The following is a 14292-nucleotide window of genomic DNA, read 5'->3' as shown; positions in this document are numbered from 1 at the left end:
GACACCGCCATCATCAGGACCACAGGAGGACACCGCCATCATCAGGACCACAGGAGGACACTGTTAATGCCAGGGAAATTTCCCCCATATTTTCCCAGAACTGTGACAGATCCCTTTTTGTCACGTAATCTAAACATCCTCAATCACGGGCAGGAGCACACCTGTGGCTGATGCCCAAAGTGTTAGCATTATTTGTATTATTCTCCCCTGTTCATTAAAAAACCTACCCCCTATTAGTTCTCTCTGCATTAGGTATACCCTTGCTCCTTGTGTTCATATCTCCCTGCGAGGAGTAACTATTGTTTATTAAACCCCTTGTTAACCCTTGATCTGCCTCCTATCCGTCACTGCATCCCGCTACCTGCTTACATTATCTCCTTCCTACTTCACACCGTCTTCAGCTGTTCTAAGGACTAATACAGGCTTTGGCACTGTCAGCCGCACTCACTTCTGTTAATCAGGATATCCTCTTGATTTTTTCTTATTTTTATTTCCTAACCCTGAGAGGAAGTATATTTTCCAATGTGGAGCAATTTTACCACACAAATATGATTGCTTCTCCATATAGGGTCAGTCTTGCCACTATCTGCAATAGAATTGTTGCACATATCTTCCTGAAAAGAACTTCCTCTCCCGCCCAAGTCTCATAGTATATATTTTTATACTTCATCAATGGAAAATAGTTAGGTAAAAGTTAATAGCTGCAATGTGAACACTGGTTGATTGTATCACATTATGTACAGTTTCATTCTTCACAGTGCATAGAATCATTTAAAAAAAAAAACAATATCTGCCCTCATTGTTCAGTCTTTTTCCCGTAACGACCCAACCTATAAAACTGTCCCACTAGTTAACCCCTTCAGTGAACACCGTAACAAAAAAAAAAAGAGGCAAAAAACGCTTTATTATCATACCGCCAAACAAAAAGTGGAATAGCACGCGAACAAAAAGAGGGATATAAATAACCATGGTACCGCTGAAAACGCCATCTTGTCCCGCAAAAAACAAGCTGTCATACAGCATCATCAGTGAAAAAATAAAAAAGTTATAGTCCTCAGAATAAAGCGAAGCAAAAATAATTTTTTTTCTATAAAATAGATTTTATCGTATAAAAGCGCCAAAACATAAAAAATTATATAAATGAGGTATCGTTGTAATTGTACTGACCCGAAAAATAAAACTGCTTCATCCGTTTTACCAAACGCGGAACGGTATAAACGCCTCCCCCAAAAGAAATTCATGAATAGCTGGTTTTTGGTCATTCTGCCTCACAAAAATCGGAATAAAAAGCGATCAAAAAATGTCACGAGCCCGAAAATGTTACCAATAAAAATGTCAACTCATCCTGCAAAAAACAAGACCTAACATGACTCTGTGGACCAAAATATGGAAAAATTATAGCTCTCAAAATGTGGTAACGCAAAAAATATTTTTTGCAATAAAAAGCATCTTTCAGTGTGTGACGGCTGCCAATTGTAAAAATCTGCTAAAAAGCCCGCTATAAAATTAAATCAAACCCCCCTTCATCACCCCCTTAGTTAGGGAAAAATTAAAAAATTGTATTTATTTCCATTTTCCTATTAGGGCTAGGGTTAGGGCTAGGGTTAGGGCTAAGGCTAAAGTTAGGGTTGGGGCTAAGGTTAGAGTTGGGGCTAAATTTGGGGTTAGGGTTTGGATTACATTTACGGTTGGGAATAGGGTTGGGATTAGGGTTAGGGGTGTGTCAGGGTTAGGGGTGTGGTTAGGGTTACCATTGGGATTAGGGTTAGGGATGTGTTTGGATTAAGGTTTCAGTTATAATTGGGGTTTTTTCACTGTTTAGGCACATCAGTGGCTCTCCAAACGCGACATGGCGGCCGATCTCAATTCCAGCCAATTCTGTGTTGAAAAAGTAAGCCCTTCCGAGCTCTCCCGTGCGCCCAAACAGGGGTTTACCCCAACATATGGGGTATCAGCGTACTCAGGACAAATTGGACAACAACTTTTGGGACCAATTTCTCCTGTTACCCTTGGGAAAATACAAAACTGGGGGCTAAAAAATAATTTTTGTGGAAAAAAAAGATTTTTTATTTTCACGGCTCTGCGTTATAAACTGCAGTGAAACACTTGGGGGTTCAAAGTTCTCACAACACATCTAGATAAGTTCCTTGGGGGTCTAGTTTCCAATATGGGGTCACTTGTGGGGGGTTTCTGTCTAGGTACATTAGGGGCTCTGCAAACGCAATGTGACGCCTGCAGACCAATCCTTCTAAGTCTGCATTCCAAAATGACGCTCCTTCCCTTCCGAGCTCTGCCATGCGTTCAAACGGTGGTTCCCCTCACATATGGGGTATCAGCGTACTCAGGACAAATTGGACAACAACTTTTGGGACCAATTTCTCCTGTTACCCTTGGGAAAATACAAAACTGGGGGCTAAAAAATAATTTTTGTGGGAAAAAAAGAATTGTTATTTTCACGGCTCTGCGTTATAAACTGTAGTGAAACACTTGGGGGTTCAAAGCTTTCACAACACATCTAGATGAGTTCCTTAGCGGGTCTACTTTCCAAAATGGTGTCACTTGTGGGGGCTTTCAATGTTTAGGCACATCAGTGGCGCTCTAAACGCAACATGGCGTCCCATCTCAATTCCAGTCAATTTTGCATTGAAAAGTCAAATGGCTCTCCTTCCCTTCCGAGCTCTGCCATGCACCCAAACAGTGGTTTACCCCCACATATGGAGTATCAGCGTACTCAGGACAAATTGGACAACAACTTTTGTCATCCAATTAATTCTCTTACCCTTGTGAAAATAAAAAATTGGGGGTGAAAAGATCATTTTTGTGAAAAAATATGATTTTTTATTTTTACGGCTCTGCATTATAAACTTCTGTGAATCACTTAATGGGTCTAAGTGCTCACCACACATCTAAATAAGTTCCTTAGGGGGTCTACTTTCCAAAATGGTGTTACTTGTGGGGGGTTTCAATGTGTAGGCACATCAGGGGCTCTCCAAACGCAACATGGCGTCCCATCTCAATTCCAGTCAATTTTGCATTGAAAAGTCAAATGGCGCTCCTTCGCTTCCGAGCTCTGCCATGCGCCCAAACAGTGGTTTACTCCCACATATGGGGTATTGTCGTACTCAGGACAAATTTTGCAACAAATTTTGGGGTCCATTTTTTCCTGTTACCCTTGGTAAAATAAAACAAATTAGAGCTGAAGTAACTTTTGTGTGAAAAAAAGTTAAATGTTCATTTTTATTTAAACATTCCAAAAATTCCTGTGAAACACCTGAAGGGTTAATAAACTTCTTGAATGTGGTTTTGATCACCTTGAGGGGAGCAGTTTTTAGAATGGTGTCACACTTGGTTATTTTCTATTATATAGACCCCTCAAAATGACTTCAAATGAGATGTGGTCCCTAAAAAAAAAACGGTGTTGTAAAATTGAGAAATTGCTGGTCAACTTTTAACCCTTATAACTCCCTAACAAAAAAAAATGTTGTTTCCAAAATTGTGCTGATGTCAAGTAGACATGTGGGAAATGTTACTTATTAAGTATTTTGTGTGACATATCTCTGTGATTTAATTGCATAAAAATTCAAATTTGGAAAATTGCGAAATTTTCAAGATTTTCGCCAAATTTTCATTTTTTCCACAAATAAACGAAGGTAATATCAAAGAAATTTTACAACAATCATGAAGTACAGTATGTCACGAGAAAAAAGTGTCAGTATCACCAGGATCCGTTGAAGCGTTCCAGAGTTATAACCTCATAAAGGGACAGTGGTCAGAATTGTAAAAATTGGCCCGGTCATTAACGTGCAAACCACCCTTGGGGGTAAAGGGGTTAAAGCCTCTTTTTTGCCATGGATTTAGTGCCCCAAAAAACTGTGAGATTGAGTTCAGTCAGTTTTCCGAACATGAAATGAAAGCGTGTTCCAGAGTCCTCATAAGGATGAAATTTTAAAATAACCATATTTACCTACAGGTAAAAAAGAAACTGATTTGAAGGGGCATAAATAAAATGTAACTTTTAAAGGGAACCTGTCACCCCCAAAATTGAAGGTGAGCTAAGCCCACCAACATTAGGGGCTTATCTACAGCATTATGTAATAATAATAATAATAATAATAATAATTTTATTTATATTTCGCCAACATATTCCGCAGCACTTTACAAATTATAGAGGGGACTTGTACAGACAATAGACATTACAGCATAACAGAAATCACTGTTCAAAATAGATACCAATAGTAGTGAGGGCCCTGCTCACAAGCTTACAATCTATAGATCTATGTAATGCTGTAGATAAGCCCCCGATGTATCCTGAAAGATGAGAAAAAGAGGTTAGATTATACGCACCCAGGGGCGTTCCCGCTGCGGTCCGGTCTGATGGGTGTCGCGGTCCGGGGTCTCCCATCTTCTTACGATGACGTCCTCTTCTTGTCTTCATGCTGCGGCTCCGGCGCAGGCGTACTCTGTCTGCCCTGTTGAGGGTAGAGCAAAGTACTGCAGTGTACAGGCGCTGGGCCTCTCTGACCATTGCCGGCCAACAGGGCAGACAAAGTACGCCTGCGCCGGAGCTGCGGCGTGAAGACAAGAAGTCGTGATCGTAAAAAGATGGGAGGCCCCGGACCAGACCGCGACTCCCATCGAACCCGGACAGCAGCGGGATCGCCCCTGGGTGAGTATAATCTAACCTCTTTATCTCATCTTTCAGGATACATCGGGGGCTTATCTACAGCATTCCTGAATGCTGTAGATAAGCCCCTGATGCCGGTGGGCTTAGCTCAACTTCCATTTTGGGGGTGACAGGTTCCCTTTAATAAAGTATATTATTAATAAGAAGCTCTAACTGTTAATAGCAAAAGTACAATTGTTAATTTAATATTATTCTCGTCTATTAGTTATTTGCTATCTACCAAACTAATTCGTTTTTTTTCAGTATAGTCATATTATGGTCTTTGTTATGGCTGCAGTCCATAACATAATTAGTCACTGGGGAATTAGAGTAGGTATATCTCACAAATGCACTAGCTATTAGAATTTCTAGCTCACAGCCTCCCTAACATGTTTCACCTAAATGATGTCATCAGGGGGATTGAAGCTATAGTGTGCCCCCATGCTGATTAGAGGAGTCCTCTAAGAGGACCTTATAAAGCCTTTGTGAGGAGCTCAATCAAAGGTTCCCAATCAAACAGATCAAGCTTTGGTAGCTTTGTCTTTTTGATTACCTCAATCAAACAGAGCAAGGCTTTATAACATCCTCTAATCAGCATGGAGGCGCTCTATAGCCTGAATCCCCCAGATGCCATTTAGGTGAAACCTGTTTGGGAGGCTATGAGCTAAACATTTTAATTGAACACAAGCAAAGAGAAAAGGAGCACAAGAACAGTGCACACACACCATGTTTAATCAATAGTGGAGGCTTTATTAAGACAACAAATTGCCAAGGAGAATAGACATCTAAAAACAATTAAAAACAACAGTATGAAAACATACAAAAAATGGTGAGCAGGCAAAAAATATTCTCTATGTAAAATACAATACAAAATTTAATAATGATATTGAATAAATAGACCACCACCAGAGGAATCACAATGAAAAATGGTGAATTATGTAATCATGTGCAAGAATGAGAGAACTAATAAGGCAGAAATCTGCCCAGCAGTGAGATGTGAGTATCACATGGATAGGAAAGCACTCCCATTCACATCACTATCACATGATAATGATTAAAAACATTTTAATTGCTAGTGCATTTGTGAGATATCCCTACTCCAATTGTGACCACTGATATAGTGACAGTTAGTTAGCTAGTCGCTAGTGGTCTTAACCGTGGATACCTAAGGTCCTGCAAAGAGATATAGTGAATCCGAAAAACTATACTACATTTCTAATTGGAGGTAATAGCTAATATTATTACACCTACTGCTTATTGGGATAGAATTATGGAGATGAGAATACCCATTTAACCATTCACCAACATTCTATACAAGAGTACAATGAAAGACTGACATTTTGTGGCTATTGGTTAGTACTACAGCCCACGGGGAAATTTACACTTGTTACCACAAGAAAACAAATCAGGTACAAAAACATTATTCACATCCTACATATTATATACTACAGTAGCATTGATGTCTCCAGGGGGGAACACGGCAGCTGGCTCACCTACTCACACATATACAACTCCTTCAAAGGCAAATCCAGCAATACCTTTAAATGGCCATTCATTCCTTCAGTATTCAGAAATCATTATGTGAATTGAAATGCAAAAGAGGCTAAAGAGCCATTTGTAGATCTGATGCCTATGTCACTCCAGCTCTATTCCCCGCTTAGCACCACCTCTTCCTGCTTGACTGACAGCCTCTGTGCTTTGGGACTTCAGGCAAAGGAATCGTCAGTCAAGCAGGAAGAGGTGGTGCTAGGTAGGGAATAGAGCTGGAATGACCGAGGTTTCAGATCTACAAATATTTATATGCACTTATAAATATTTTGGGGTATGAAATCCTGCTCACAAGTTCCCTTTAAAGGAAAAAATTCTACACAGTTGTAATTTTATGAGGAGTCCAAGTATTTTCTAAAAATAAACTTGCAAACATCTGGACCTCTTAAATGTTATGATAGATATTTTCTTAAGATACATCCTTTTTTGTTTAAGCTACAAGTATTTAATGTTTATGTAATCTTGCTCACACTCCCTTTTCTGTCTGTCACACATTTCCTGTGTCACTAGAGAGGAAATAGAACCTACAACTGTGCTCTTCATGATTTATACTGTGAAGTACAGTACATAAGGATTTGGCCGTACAGTCACCCAATCCATGCAAAAACCAACACATATAAAAGTTTTTATTCAGTTCAAATATGGCGATCAACATTTCAATTTGAGAACACAATGCAACTCGTATATTAAGGCTTTAAGATACTTTTCAGTTAATTAACATTTTTACTGATTTTGCAGCTTCTCTTATTTAAGTAAATATGCTATGTACAATGCAACTTCCTGAAAATATAAAAAACAACTGTGAAGACACATAAAAAAATAATAGTTGTTGCGAACAAGACTGTAAAAAATGCAACAATAAACATCTGATAATTGTACTAGACTAAAACGTGCGCATATAAAATACCATTTTGCCATACGTGCGGTAAATCATAGAGCCAGATCTCTTCATCTTAGAGATTTTCTTCTTAAGGTTTCAAAATGATGATCGGTTGACTAGCAAATGTTTATTTTTCCTTTAAACAGCAAGAGCATCAAAATTGGAAGGGGCATTCCAGGTTTTTTTTTTTTAATTTTAAATCTTATGGCCACGTATATAGTATTTTTCGGATTATAAGACACACTTTTTCTCCCAAATTTGGGAGGAAAATGGGAGTGCATCTTATAATGTGTATAAACCTTACCGGCCGCGATGGAGCAGGGTCCCAGGTTCGCTGCTGGAGGAGGCAAGAGTGGAGCGTTGCTGCAGGCCACAGGCTGGGATGAAGGGGTGTTCGCTGTCAACATTTTGTGAAATCCCAGAGCCCCTGCACTTACATGGTTTACTATGTGTTGGACTCCGGGAAAATGGCTGCCAGGGGCGGCGCATGCGCAGATGTAGATCTCAACACTAAGATCTCAGGAGATGAGATCTCAGCGCAACGATCTCCATCTGCGAAAGCCCTGCCCCCGACAGCCATTTTCCCGGAGCCCAACGCATAGTAAACCATGTAAGTGCGGGGGCTCTGGGATTTCACAAAATATTGACACCAGTAGCGGCGCACATCCGAACACCCACTCATCCCTGCCTGTGGCATGCAGCAACGCTCCACTCTTGCATCCTCCAGCAACGACCCTGGGACCCCGCTTCACTGCAGCCACCACCCCGGTAAGCAATAAGACGCATGGATTGTAAAAAGCACCACCATTTTATTAAGACTAGTTTTCTTTCCTATTTTTTCTCCTCAAAATTTGGGGTGCATCTTATAATCCAGTGCGTCTTATAAACTGAAAATACAGTAAGTTAAAATAAGATATGACTATACTCGACTGTCAAGTCTGCCAGTGGTTAGCCTGGTGAAAGTCTAGTACATCACTACATCTGGTAGTGCCATGCATACCAATAAAACTGCTGCAGCCAGTGACTTGCTGCTAAAGCAATTATGTTATGCTAACTCCTTTAGAAGGTTCGTTCAGCTGATGATCAGTAAGATCCATGCACTATAGTCAGAGTACAGGAACGAGGAGCAGAGAGGCTCCGACAGGGAACATCCAATACTCTTACTGTCTCAATATATTGTACTGATCTTTCTGAGCAACGGTTGAAAGGAGTTTCTAAAGGAGCATGAAGTAGGCAGTGAAACGGCACTGTAACATAGTATTTGGGAGAGAAGTAAGCAACATAAGGTAAAGAAGTATTTCACAAATGATAATGCTCATTCGTATAGGAATGTTGTGACTATGTTAAAAGGGGTAGGCCATTCCAAGGTGCTGTAGCTCAGCTCCAAAGGTTATGAATAGCACTTCAGTCCCTGCAGCAGCCACTACACAGTGTATGAAGCCATGCTGTTCCTGCTCTGCACATTGTCGCATTTGACTACTATGGTGCTGCAAACAGTTGATTGGTTGGGGTGCACAATATCAGACCCCCTAAAAGTCTGTTAAGACTAACCGTACAAAAAGTAACCTGTAGCGTAAATATCTTATATTTTTGAGCCAGATAAAAAAGCATGTTTGTTTCCAGTCTCTATTCAGGACATACAATGATCATTGAGTACTGAATTCTAATATATTTGTGAAAATACCTGATCACCAAAGTGGCTGTTTTTTGGTTAAGAAGTCTGCATAAAATGGAGTTTGAATTAAACTCAAATAATTCAAAAGAGACTCTTTCACCAGATTTTTGCTATTTAATCCGACAGAAGCCTGATGAAGAGACAGAAACCCTGATTCCAGCAATGTATCACTTACTGGCTGCTGGTTGTAGTTTTACTAAAACCAGTGTTTTATCAGCAGGAGATTATCATTAGAAGACTAGATGTCTCATGCCATGTGGTCCTTCTGCTCCGTGTAATCCATCCTCATCACTGATTAGCAGCTGTCTATGTACATTGTACACAGAAAGCTGCAAGTGGACTAGGTGGGGTAACACAGAGCTCAGCATTCAAAAAACTAGTAGAGAAAGAAGTGATTTTATCAAAACCGCAGAAAACAGCCCAGTAAGTGATACATCATGGTCTTCATCTTTACATCATGCTGCTCTCAGATTACGCAGCCAAAACCTGTTGACAGATTCCCTTTACTGAGGACTTGTCACCAGGTCAAACTGCACCAGTTTTTGCTCTTATTCTAATTGCGCTGCTTACCTTCGTATTCCGTTTTTATATTACCCCACCATACAGTTACAGAGATATGGACCGTTTGACCTAGTGCTAATTTTTATGTTCTTTACCTAGGGGCATGGTTTACAGGCTAATAATGCAAAGCAGCTTAAAGACAGGCCCCCAGAGAACCACACCCCCTTATAAAGACACGCCCAAGAGCCACACCCCCTTGTAAAGACGCGCCCTCAGAGAATCCCGATAGCCACACCCCCTTGTAAAGGCAATAACATTTATAACTAAATAAAAAGTCATACCTGGAATGGTATTGCGAATGTTAAAGAAAATAAAAATAAATAAATATTCAGGAGAGCAGCAGGAAAAAATAAAAGCTAAAATTCTACTTTTGACCTGATGATAGGTCCTCTTTAAAGCAGATTTGCTAGACTCATTATATTACTATATAGACTAGGGAGGAGGTGGAGACACTAAGCTTAGAGAGATCTAGATTCTTATGGTTCAGTATTTGCATTTTATGAAGTATATTCTCCATCCTTCACAGCGCCCCTCCGCATCTACGAGCAGTGACCTCTGCACAGATCACACAGCATGCCTACATAATGCTCCCATAAAAGTCAAGGAAAGCCCTCAGTCTACAGATTGTTGGTTTGTGGGATCCATTTGGATGATGTAAAGCATATCTGTGGACGCTGCTAATGAGGTGGCCACTTTGTGTTTATTTTAATAGATTTTGTGGCACTTACCTGTCTACAAATAGGCCACTGAGGAGGATCATGTGACCAGACGATTCCATCAGCCTCCTCCAATTAAAAAGCAGTTTTCCCGTGTGCAGTGTTTTTCCATTGGAGGAGGTTGGACAGGTCTGGTCACGTGTTCCTCCGTCAGCAGAGATTTGTCTTCTGTGAGGACATCTGTAGCGAGTAAGAAGAGAACCCGTAATACATGCTGTATATTAATAAATGGTGCATAATCACATCCCCTACACATTTACTAAAGTGGCTAAAACAGCCACCTATTCTGGAATGCTGCCTACATAATAATGTACAGAGAATAAAATAAAAAACTACCACAATAAAAAATAACAGACTAAAAAATTGGCATCAGTGATCTTCATAAAATACTTTTACAAAATGTTGATACACCTGACAGCGGATACTTGCCCGATCCACAGGCAGCATGTGTCAGGCACGGGCAGTATGATCTCAGCCAAACACTGGGGCATTTCAGAGACAAACATACTTTAAAAGCCGCCACGGACCAAGGTTTACTGTAGACTGTATCACCATACTGGGCGGCAATATGGGAAGCCTGTACGATCAGCAACCAGGCATCAATCTCAATTAGGAGGGGTGGAAGGACAATCACCTTGTACCTCAGGGCTGCGCAAACCTGTCGTAGATGTTACATGTGGCAGCATAGAATGGTGACATGCTTTTCACACAAAAAAACATTAATAAAATCCTACAAAAAGGTTCAGCTTGTGCATAAGTTATCTCCCCTCTATGATGTGCGGCCCTTAGAAACGGCAGTGTACAAGACAGATCTGGCATCGTGGTCTCTTTTCCCATAAACACAGCCATTTACCAGACTACTGATTCAATAAATGTAGCAGACAGCCAAGATTGAGCTATTACACCGTGTGATTCATAGCAATTACATAAGGTTACTGACTGGATGAAACATGACTTCCCTTTTTGTGTTCTCTCTAATTCTGTATAATCAGCTTACAACTAAGAGGAAGTGATGGATGCCGCCATGTTCTATGGACGCTTAAAAGGGCTGTCCACCTAAAAATCTTTTTTACAATTGGGTTTCATTAAACATTTAGCATCAATTGCCTTTTACAGACAATGGGTGTCATTGTCTATTGCTGACCGCAGAATGCTCGTTCTAAGGATCTGACTGGAGAGTTTGTAACTCTTATCTGCCTCTTTCTGAGCCGTTCTCAGCGGATTTATGATCAAATTTTACATCAAAGTTGAACGTACAAAGCAACAAACAGCATTTAAAGGCCAAATAGTGAACATTTTTAATGGAACCCAATTGCAAAAAAAAAATGTTTTAACCCCCAAACATATGCATTTAAGTAAAAGAAAAGTCCTTAAAGTTGTACACCCCTTTAATAAATGGAGGGGACAAACATCTGGCAAGTCTGCAGTTTTTAGTAGCGATGGGCAAACTTGCTCAGATAAGGTGTCATCCGAGCATGCTCGTGTGCTGAGTGTCTTCGGCATGCTCGAAAAATATGTTCGAATCCCCGAGCCTACATGTCTCACGGCTGGCCGACAGCCGCAACGTATGAAGTGATTACCTGGTTGTTAGGCAATCTTTGCATGTGTTGAGGCTGTCGAATAGCAGGGAGACATGCAGGCCGGGAAGTCGAACATTTTATTCGAGCACGCTGAAGACACTTGGTTAGCACCCGAGCATGGTCTGATAAAACCTTATCCGAGCAACTTCACTCATCGCTAGCTTCTAAGTACTTCCACAAATCAGTAAAATGGTTGATATCTGGACATCCTCACCCGAGTAGGGGTGGCCAGCTCCATGATTGGTGTTTTTCATCAGATTGTTGCATTCATCAACTGCTTTGGAGGGTATGTGGAAAAAAACATTGAATGTGGACATGTACTTTAGGTCATTTAGGCATGACCACTTTTTGTAAGATTAGCCTTGTAAACTATGTAATACACACTATATTAAGTGGAGGGATGTATATGAAAAACATTAGGGTTTGGTTTTGATAGAACGCATCGGTGTGGTTGGATATGAAGATGCCATAAAAATAAAAGTTACATACAAAATGCCACAAAGGAAAAGCAAAGTAGATGCCTTCAGAAACCAATCAGATCAGTAAAAATGAGAGGCACAATCTCACTGGTTCCCTGTGCAACTACATCAGTTTTCCTCAAAGTTAACAATATTTGGCCAAAAAGTATATTTTTTGGATATTTTCCGTATAGCACAGTTTATTTCCACAGGCACAATAACCTACTCGTCAGTGCAAAACACTGTAGCTCTCACCAACCATCTAGGTTTACCATGAACTTTGGGTTGTATATTGCCGATTTACTATATATACTTATATACTTACTATATATCAAATTTTTTTTGCACATACGAGTAGCAGAAACATATTTTATCCTATGAAACTTTCTTAAAAGACAATAAAATAATTAAATGTACAAAGTATATTCTATAAATGTTTGAGTCATTTTCTTTCATGGCTTCGCACCAGCAATACCTATACATACAATGATACTCTTTAGAAAATGACTTTGCTTAAAAGCCTATCTTCAATTCTCTAGAATCCTGGAGAGGCTGGGATTATCTGTCCAGTGTTATAATCCTTTTCAAAACTGAGTTCTTCCTGCATTGTACGCTGTATAATTGGCGATTCTAGATTAGATGGCAAAGTGCTCGGACTTCATATAAGTCAAAGAATGATCCTTTCTCTTGAAAGTTGCAGATAGTCCTCATTTATACTGGATCTTGAGAATCTGGCACTGGATCTGTAAGACATTGTAAAAGGTTATGGGAGCTGGGATAGAAGCACTGTCTTATATGTAATAATTTAAGGCTACGTTCCTACAATGAGTTTTTGGTGAGTTTTTGACACTGCATACTTTCACCGCTCGAAAAAAAACCCTTGTCTTACAGTTCCGGCTAAGTGGATGAGACTTATAGAAATCTCTTGCAACTGGGTTTTTTTTTTTTACTCAACATAAACTCACCTGAGGTGCTTGTTTCCAATCCACAGCATGTTAGTTACTCTTGCGGGTACATAGAGTTTTCTGTGCGAATTTAGACTTAGAATTAGATGTGGAAATTCTACTTCTAAACTGCACGTGTTTTTCCGCAGCTACATTCCGCAGCAAAAACGCACGGAAATCACACCTAAGTAGACTAATAACGTTTTGTCACAGCCAAATACCAGGGAGTATAAAAAGGCAGCTTTATTTACAGCACATCACACACAAAACACAGCATCAAAGACGCGAAAAAAACGCATGTTAAAAAACACAATGAAAAACTGCAAGTACCCTAACCAATTTTAAAAAATATATGCAGAAACTCTGCAGCCTCAAAAACTCACCAAAAGCTCAGAGTGGGCAAGTAGCCTAAAAGTCCATTTCTGGTATCACATTGATAAGGAACAGGGATGTCATCTGCCAGCTTATCTAGAGAAATGCACTGGGCCATACTGATACAGCAGAAGTTTGGGTGCGGCCTCCCAAAGAAACATACAGTATATTTTTTATTAAAGTTAGACTTCACAAGGAACTACCTGCCAAATTGTGCTATATATGGTGGTGTTAATGCTTCGTACTAAAGCACACGTACTTGAAAGTAAAAAACCCCTTAGGAGCCCCAAGTGGGTTAGTTTTAACAATAGCTATTACTATGATTAACACTTTAGGGTATACTTCTCTGAAAGGAAAATGCAGCTGAACTTTCCACTGTGTAGTCTTTTGCTAAAAATTCCCTGTGTTTTACAGTACAGTAAAATCTCACTGCAAAAAATATCTATAGCGCAAATTGACAAGAACTGCAGCTATGGATGTAGGTACGAATTTCACCCTTTACAATGCATAGAATGAAATGTGCAATTACCCAACACCTTTCACATGATGATATTTACCATCACTGCAGCCAGCACCTTTACTATTATTGCAGTACCTTTACTCTCGCTGCAACACCTTTACTATCACTGCAGCCAGGACCTTTAGTATTATTGCAGCACCTTTACTATCACTGCAGCCAGGACCTTTACTATCACTGCAGCACCTTTACTATCACTGTAGCCAGGATCTTTACTATCACTGCAGCACCTTTACTCTTCCTGCAGCACCTTTACTATCACTGCAGCTTGGACCCTTACTATCACTGCAGCCAGGACCTTTAGTATTATTGCAGCACCTTTACTATCACTGCAGCCAGGACCTTTACTATCACTGCAGCACCTTTACTCTTCCTGCA

At 40.1% G+C, this 14292-nt stretch overlaps 2 protein-coding genes across 2 annotated transcripts in view; one reads left to right on the top strand and one right to left on the bottom strand.

The window, feature by feature from the left end:
* The window catches only part of CDH23 (cadherin related 23), a 1745895-nt gene that overhangs the window by 1484626 nt on the left and 246977 nt on the right, over positions 1-14292 (top strand). The gene's annotated exons all lie outside the window — the stretch shown is intronic.
* VSIR (V-set immunoregulatory receptor) overlaps positions 7737-14292 on the bottom strand; it is a 78273-nt gene continuing 71717 nt past the window's right edge. The window contains exon 7 of the mRNA XM_077259284.1: positions 7737-12824. Coding sequence (XP_077115399.1) covers positions 12793-12824 — 32 coding nt within the window. The 3' untranslated portion in view covers positions 7737-12792. The remainder of the gene's footprint in view (positions 12825-14292) is intronic.

This window comes from Ranitomeya variabilis, chromosome 4 (assembly GCF_051348905.1).
Source record: "Ranitomeya variabilis isolate aRanVar5 chromosome 4, aRanVar5.hap1, whole genome shotgun sequence".
Taxonomy (NCBI): Eukaryota; Metazoa; Chordata; class Amphibia; order Anura; family Dendrobatidae; genus Ranitomeya; species Ranitomeya variabilis.
This window is presented reverse-complemented; position numbering and strand designations above follow the sequence as displayed.